General features: G+C 44.5%; 1 protein-coding gene across 1 annotated transcript; it reads left to right on the forward strand.

Annotated features, from left to right (window-relative positions):
• Positions 1 to 6,180: 6,180 nt before the first annotated feature.
• LOC129838711 (normal mucosa of esophagus-specific gene 1 protein-like) lies at positions 6,181 to 8,630 on the forward strand. Its single transcript, XM_055905855.1, has 5 exons — positions 6,181 to 6,357; positions 6,514 to 6,572; positions 6,853 to 6,941; positions 7,361 to 7,421; positions 8,148 to 8,630. The coding sequence occupies exons 1-5, from the start codon at positions 6,249 to 6,251 to the stop codon at positions 8,214 to 8,216; spliced, it is 387 nt and encodes a 128-aa protein (XP_055761830.1). The 5' UTR covers positions 6,181 to 6,248; the 3' UTR covers positions 8,217 to 8,630.

An 8,630-nucleotide genomic window follows, 5' to 3' on the forward strand; every position in this document is an offset into this window, starting at 1 on the left:
GCCTTTGTATGACCTTCAACAACTATATAGGTAATGCAAAAGCAAAGTGCACTATCTAAAATCTAAATGTGTTTATCCAACTTTCTTGGCTGTCTCATGGTGTGTGTAAGGGTGTCATGATCAGTATAGCCTGAACTCAGGGCCCAATAGAATATCAAGGCAAATCACAGTCACTTCAGTGAAAACACTAGTAACTTAACTTACTGCTATTTGCCTTTATTTTTACTTGGATTTTGTAGTTAAAGCAAATTTGACACAAGATAAACCGATACTACAAAGCCTCATTTCAGTCTTAACTAAATTTTGACCAAATGTGTAGTTACTGCTGTTTTTAATTGTAATGTTTTTTTGTCCATTGTGTATTTCCGTTAGCGGAATATTTAGATAAAGCCTTGAATAAAAGAAAAAGGGATACCTAGAATTAAATTGTACAAATATTTAGCTTCTATATGTGGTAAATGGCACGTGTGTATATAGATTGTGTATAGTCTTGTCTCCCATATCAATCTTCTCTTTGTGTCAGACTTGGTTCAAATACCTTCTGGTTCTTTTTATTCTGTATTTATTTATCTGTCTATGTTATGTATGCCTTCCAGGTGACTACCTCACGAAGCTGGTTGAGAGAATGCCAAGAGTGTGCAAAGCTGTCATCAAGGCAAAGGCTGGCTACTTTGAAAGCTCAAATATAAAATATATTTTTATTTGTTTAACACTTCTTTGGTTACTACAGGATTCCATATGTGTTATCCCATAGTTTTGATGTCTTCACAATTATTCTACAATGTAGAAAATAGTAAAAATAAAGAAAAACCCTTGAATGAGTAGGTGTGTCCAAACTTTTGACTGGTACAGTAGGTGAAAAATCTGTCGATATGCGAGGCCCTAATTGCTCCTGTAAGTCACTCTGGATAAGAGTGTCTGCTAATTGACTCAAATGTAGAATGTAATTTGCAAAATAACTAAGAATTAACTTACTTATTTTAAAATAATTTTCAACATATAACATTAAGGTGTGGGAAATGTACTGTATTAAAAGGAACAATAGCAGGCTTATTTCGCTCCAGTAGCTGACATATTAAGACTGGCCTCATAGACTAGATGTAACATAGTAAATGTAAATTAAGCAACAATGAAAGGAGGGTAGTTGGTCAGGGTGGATGGGTTCGAATCTCATCATGTACAATTTAGCATTTTAGCTCATTAGCACTTAGGAAATGCTTACTACTTTATAGCTACTTTGCAACTATGTACTTAGCATGTTAGCTAACCCGCTTTGCATTTCATAACATACTGTATGTTTTCCAAATGTGTAACTTATTGTCACGCCCTGGCCTTAGTATTCTTTGTTTTCTTTATTATTTTAGTTAGGTCAGGGTGTGACATGGGGAATGTTTGTGTTTTGTTGGTTTTGGGTGTTTCTATGGTAAAGGGGTTGTTGGTGTAGTATATGGGTTTGTGTTGAGTACATGTGTCTAGCGTTGTCTATGTGATACGTTTGTAGCCTGTGTGTGCACCGTTATTTAGCTTCACGATCGTTTTCTTGTTTTGTTTAGTTCGTAAGTGTGTTTGTTTCGTTTGCCGTCTTCATCAATAAAAAGGAGATGGCTTATTTTCCCAAAGCTGCGTTTTGGTCCGTCAATCCTCCACACGATCGTGACAGAACTACTCACCATTACAGGACCAAGCGGCATGGAAAGCGGCAACAGGACCTACCTACACAGGATTCGTGGACATGGGAGGAGATACTGGATGGTAAGGGGCCGTGGGCACAACCTGGAGAATATCGCCTTCCTCGTGAAGAGCTGGAGGCAGCTAAAGCCGAGAGGAGGCGATATGAGGAGGCAGCACGGAGACAAGGCTGGAAGCCCGTGAGTACAACCCAAAAATTTCTTGGGGGGGGCCTTAAAGGGAGTGTGGCGAAGTCAGGTAGGAAACCTGCGCCTACTCCCTGTACTTACCGTGGAGAGCGAGAGTACGGGCAGACACCGTGTTACGCAATAGAGCGCACGGTGTCTCCTGTACGCGTGCATAGCCCGGTTCGGTACATTTCAGCTCCACGTATCGGCCGGGCTAGACTGAGCGTTGAGCCGTATGTCATGAAGCCGGCCCAACGCATCTGGTCACCAGTGCGTCTCCTCGGGCCGGCGTACATGGCACCAGCCTTACGCATGGTGTCCCCGGTTCGCCTACATAGGCCGGTGCGGGTTTTTCCACCTCCCTGCACTGGTCAGGCGACGGGGAGCATACAACCAGGTAGGGTTGGGCAGGCTCGGCGCTCAAGGGAGCCAGTACGCCTGCACGGTCCGGTATTTCCAGCGCCACCTCCCCGCCCCAACCCAGTACCACCAGTGCCTCCTCCACGCACTAGCCATATGGTGCGTGTCTCCAGCCCTTTACCACCAGTGCCTAAACCACGCACCAAGCCTCCTGTGTGTCCCCAGAGTCCTGTGCGTCCTGTTGCTGCTCCCCGCACTAGCCCTGAGATGCGTGTCCCCAGCCCGGTGCCACCAGTCCCGGCACCACGCACCAGGCCTACAGTGCGCCTCAGCCGGCAGGAGTCTGCCGTCTGCACAGCGATGCCTGAACTGCCCGTCTGCCAAGCGCCATCTGAGCCATCCGTCTCCCCAGCGCCATCTGAGCCATCCGTCTCCCCAGCGCCATCTGAGCCATCCGTCTCCCCAGCGCCATCTGAGCCATCCGTCTGCAATGAGCCTGCAAAGCCGCCCGTCTGCCATGAGCCTGCAAAGCCGCCCGTCTGCCATGAGCCTACTGAGCCGTCCGCCAGACAGGAGCCGCTAGAGCCGCCAGCCAGACCGGAGCCGCTAGAGCCGTCCGTCAGACAGGAGCCGCTAGAGCCGCCAACCAGACAGGATCTGCCAGAGCCGCCAACCAGACAGGATCTGCCAGAGCCGCCAACCAGACAGGATCTGCCAGAGCCGCCAACCAGACAGGATCTGCCAGAGCCGCCAACCAGACAGGATCTGCCAGAGCCGCCAATCAGACAGGAGCAGCCAGATCCGTCAGCCAGCCATGAGCAGCCAGATCCGTCAGCCAGCCATGAGCAGCCAGATCCGTCAGCTAGCCATGAGCAGCCAGATCCGTCAGCTAGCCATGAGCAGCCAGATCCGTCAGCTAGCCATGAGCAGCCAGATCCGTCAGCCAGCCATGAGCAGCCAGATCCGTCAGCCAGCCATGAGCAGCCAGATCCGTCAGCTAGCCATGAGCAGCCAGATCCGTCAGCTAGCCATGAGCAGCCAGATCCGTCAGCTAGCCATGAGCAGCCAGATCCGTCAGCTAGCCATGAGCAGCCAGATCCGTCAGCCAGCCATGAGCAGCCAGATCCGTCAGCTAGCCATGATTAGCCAGATCCGTCAGCTAGCCATGAGGAGCCAGATCCGTCAGCTAGCCATGAGCAGCCAGATCCGTCAGCCAGCCATGGGCCGTCCCTCAGTCCGGAGCTGCAGTCCCTCAGTCCGGAGCTGCAGTCCCTCAGTCCGGAGCTGCAGTCCCTCAGTCCGGAGCTGCAGTCCCTCAGTCCGGAGCTGCCGTTCCTCAGTCCGGAGCTGCCCCTTATCCTGGTGCTGCCCCTTATCCTGGTGCTGTCCCTTACCCTGGTACTGCCCCTTAGTTCGGAGCTGCCCCTGACCCTGGTACTGCCCCTTACCCTGGTACTGCCCCTTACCCTGGTACTGCCCCTTAGTCCGGAGCTGCCCCTTAGTCCGGAACTGCCCCTTAATGCAGTGGGGTTAATGTGGAGGGGGGTCATTTGGAGGAAGCTAAGGAGGCGGTTAGGGACTGTGGTGACGTGGGGACCACGACCAGAGCCGGAGCCGCCACCGTGGATGGAAGCCCACCCAGACCCTCCCCTAGACTGTGTAATGGTGCGCCCGGAGTTCGCACCTTAAGGGGGGGGGTTATGTCACACCCTGGCCTTAGTATTCTTTGTTTTCTTTATTATTTTAGTTAGGTCAGGGTGTGACATGGGGAATGTTTGTGTTTTGTTGGTTTTGGGTGTTTCTATGGTAAAGGGGTTGTTGGTGTAGTATATGGGTTTGTGTTGAGTACATGTGTCTAGCGTTGTCTATGTGATACGTTTGTAGCCTGTGTGTGCACCGTTATTTAGCTTCACGATCGTTTTCTTGTTTTGTTTAGTTCGTAAGTGTGTTTGTTTCGTTTGCCTTCTTCATCAATAAAAAGGAGATGGCTTATTTTCCTAAAGCTGCGTTTTGGTCCGTCAATCCTCCACACGATCGTGACACTTATTGTACGAATTGCAATTTGTAACATGTTATTCGAATTGTAATTCGTAACATATCATACGAAATGGATAATAGACATCCACAAATTAATACATGCCATACGAAACGTAACATATCATACTAAATGGAGTGTCGGATTTATGTACAAAATAATTCGAAATGCTCTGAGACCATGTTGCAGAAGTTCACTGCTGGCTATGCCTCTGATTGGTTATTCCCCAATTTACAACAATGTCAATGAGTGTCATCACTATCTTTTCATTGCAGTTGTGATAGGGAAACGAAGCTTCTTGAGGATTGAGGCTTTCCAGCCAATTGTGTCGAAAATAGGTTCATTAATCGAGGCTTTGAACAACACAGTGTACACTGGTGGCACATGCTGGTCAAAATAATTTAGAACAGCCAAATTATTATAGATGACGTCCCACACGCTGTAGCACGTGTGCAGAGTAGCCTTTTTTGTCTTCTACCAAAACCATTACCAAACCAGTCAGGTGGTTGTTAGACGAAACAAAGCTTTGGACATCATTGATCACTTGCTTCTGATAAAGAGATACTGGCATCGCCACACTGCTTTGAAGTACACTGCTTAGCGACTTTGAATGCCTTGGAGCTCCGGTATCAAACATAACATCACTACGTTGCAGTACTCAAACTGTGGTGATTACCAACTGAGAAAAACTTTTATGAGTTGATTTTACTTCTGTCTCAGTGTTTGTCTGGGCAGTGTCTTAACGTCATTCTAAGAGATGGATGTTTTTTTTTGTCTTAAAACAGGTTTTAACAGGATTCCTAAGACCTTTTCTGAGATGCTTTGTGAATATGGGCCCTGGTCTCGACTCCACTCCGCATTGGTGAAGCTCATCATAAAGTTTAGTCCGCTAGGTTTGTGAAGGCATTCAATGTATTCCAAGTTATATGATCCTGTAAAAATGGTAAATTAAATTACACAATGATACAATTTCCAAACAAAACAGTAGGATTAGATTAACACCATACACATATACTGAACAAAAATATAAATGCAACATGCAACAATTTCAAAGATTTTACTGAGTTTACAGTTCATATTAGGAAATTAGTCAAATTAAATAAATTCATTAGGCCCTTATCTATGGATTTCAAATGACTGGGCAGGGGTGCATCCCACTTGGGAACCAGGCCCTGCCAATGAGAATATGATTTTTTCCCCATAAAAGGGCTTTGTTACAGACAGAAATACCCCCCTCTCCCCTCTGGCAACAACTCTAGTGACATTCCTGCAGTCAGCATTCCATTTGCACGCTCCCTCAAAACTTGAGACACCTGTGGTATTGTGTTGTGTGACAAAACTGCACATTTTAAAGTGGATTTTATTGACCCCAGCACAAGGTGCACTTCATGCTGTTTAATCAGTTTCTTGATATGCCAGACCTGTCAGGTGGATGGATTATCTTGGCAAAGGAGAAATGCTTGCTAACAGGAATGTAAACAAATTTGTGCACAAAGTTTGAGAGAAATAAGCTTTTTGTGTGTATAGAACATTTCTGGGATTTTTTATTTCAACTCATGAAACATGGGACCAACACGTTACATGGTGCGTTTATATTTCTGTTCAGTGCAGTTGAAAACGATGTGTTTGCTTGGTGTCTATCAATGACTGACTGCAACATATAATTTGTTGGTCCAGTACAGGTAACCACCAGGTGTCACAATAAACAAAATATAAGGGTTTTCTAAACACATTTATTTTCCCTAAATAATAGCCTCTTTACATTTCATACACAATTTAAACGCATTTTATTTTCTATAAAAATAGTTCTAACAATTATATTTACTTGAAAGAGTTCTCTGCTTTCAGGGCGCTCAGAAAACGTGCAACAGAAATGCACTTGGCATTTTCACCTTGAACATTTGAAACCACACGGGGGCGATGCGCTCACACTCACAGAGGGAAGTTGATCAACCGCCGGCTCAATTGAAACGCTGTGAAGGATTTCGATAGCGAAAATGTCTACGTGCTTTACAACTCGTATCACCTCTGGTCGGATAGTAGCCTACTTCAATAGACATTCAGGATGCTCTGCTCACAAGGACCTTGGGACTCTGGCGGCAGCAGGTGAGACGGACAGCATCTACTGTATAGACCTGTTGCCTTATAGGATGGACCTACACTGATTAAATATTTGCTAGACAGAATAATACTTGTTACCAGATTAATATTCGACTCAATTATTTAAAACAATCCTACGTGTTTTCTTTTAAATACCTGAAGGGAATTTGAAAATAAAAATGAAGTCTGGATTTATTCAGATGCTGAGGAAGAGGAAAGAGGTGAGTTTCTCTCTATTTCTTGTTTTGGATCAGTGTTTCTATGGTTTCTGATGAAGGTTATTCGTTCTTCCTATCCTAGCAAGGTTATTCCCTGCAAGAGTTTAAATTAAATTACATATAAATAATTTAAGCTGTATTTATTTATGGGATTTCCATTTCTCTTGCTTCTTAATTAAAATATGTAGACCCCAATTCTCAAATAGAGTTAGGACCAACCATGCTATCCACATATAAGGGTATGAGGCCCTTATCCTGACAGCTGTGTGTTTCTCTCTCCCAGCTCATTCCTCTGATCGGCTTCGTGGCATTGGCTGCTGTAGGAGCCACTTCTGCCTCACTCTACTTCCTATTTACAAAGAATGATGTCATGTGAGATTTGATGTATTTTATCATGTATTTGCTGTACATTTTTATGGCTTCCTGGACCCAAATAAACCTACTACTTTACTAAAGCATTTTTGTGGAGATTCTCAATTTTGTATTTTTAGTCCAGGGTAAGATTTAATCTGGGTCTGGGGAATCCACATGTCTTCTTATTTGCATGCGCATTATATTTCCTTGTGTGGCTATTTCATTGTGCTTCTAGTAATGGGTACGATAAGAAACTTGAAGTACTAACCTGGTATGATCTCGCTTTAACTGTAGCCCCATGCTGATTTCATTAAGTGAATTTGTTTATCAGTCTCTGACAAGCCTGCCCCTTTAACTTTATATTTCGATAAAGACAAACCCTGGCATAGCAGGCAGAGATATACTCTGTTTTAATAATTTCTCTAACTTTCTTTCAGTTTAAATAAAAGCACAAACCCTGAACCCTGGGAGAGACTGGACCCATCTAAACCACAGAAGGTGATTGATAACATTATATACACTTTTTATATCTGTCTATTTCTTACCTATCTATGTTAGTATTGACATTGTCTTGCTTTTTTGGCTTAATTAGTGTGCTTTGTATGCTTTACATTATAAACACTCTTCATATGCCTAGTTATTTCTGATAGAGGACCACTCTAAGTTGATATTGATATTGGTATGGGTATTGAGACCACTCTGTGGGTAATGTTATGGGTATAGGTTGTGTGCCAATGCAGTGGTTCCTCCTCTATTCTGCTGAGTCACACAACAGAGAAACGTTGCCAAGTAGGACTATAACTTACCATAAAGGGCTGGGCACCCATCGGGGGGCGGGACATCTCCCATTTCTACTGTCATCTAAAAGTAATTTCAACTGTTATCTAAACATCTGTATTCACAGTTGATTCATTGCATGGGGACCTATTGATAAAGGAGGCAGATGCAGTAGTGATGATTTGATGCCCTGTGGGATTGATTGACTGTGGATGTAGTAGGAAGCTAGCAGGGTTGGTGTCAATTCCATTTCAATTTTGTCAATTCAAGAAGTTGACTGAAACTGTAATTCTAATCAAGCAATGAGGAAAACTGGAACTTTACTTTGTCAATTGACTAAATCTAAATGGAATTGACCCCAACGCTGGTGAGTATTTCTAGTAACATATGACCAGTAGTGTTATTGTTGTTTTTGTGTAAGTGGGTGTGGTTTTCTCCCAACTGCAGCTAGTCACTATCAACCAGAAATGGAGACCCATTAAAGAGCTGGAGCTGGTGAAGAGTATGACCAAGTGATCTCTCTATCTTTCTACTTCTCTCCATTCTCTCCCCTTCCTCCCCCCTCCATCCTGAATGAGAGCTGCGTCCCTGCCCTTCCTGCACCCCTTCCCAGTCTAGCAGAATCCTTTCTGCCCAGACTAGATTCCCTGATACTTAGTGGGCGGAAACGCTTCTGCTATACTGGTGGGGTATCGCTGTGCTCAATACTGTCCCCAGGACTGAGGATGTCCACAGCTGTAGTGTTACTTACATCACCAGGCTGTAAAGAGAAAAAGCTTTTGTCTTCACTGTAAACCAGCTGTCTGTCTGTCCCAGTGATGTAACTGCACTGTACTGCACTATAGTTGACTCTAAATGTGACCAAAGCTGTTTGTTTGTGAAACAAACTGTTTGTCTGTGTGAAATAAAAATGATTGCAATAAAAATTTA

This window comes from Salvelinus fontinalis, chromosome 39 (assembly GCF_029448725.1).
Source record: "Salvelinus fontinalis isolate EN_2023a chromosome 39, ASM2944872v1, whole genome shotgun sequence".
In the NCBI taxonomy this organism is placed as follows: domain Eukaryota; kingdom Metazoa; phylum Chordata; class Actinopteri; order Salmoniformes; family Salmonidae; genus Salvelinus; species Salvelinus fontinalis.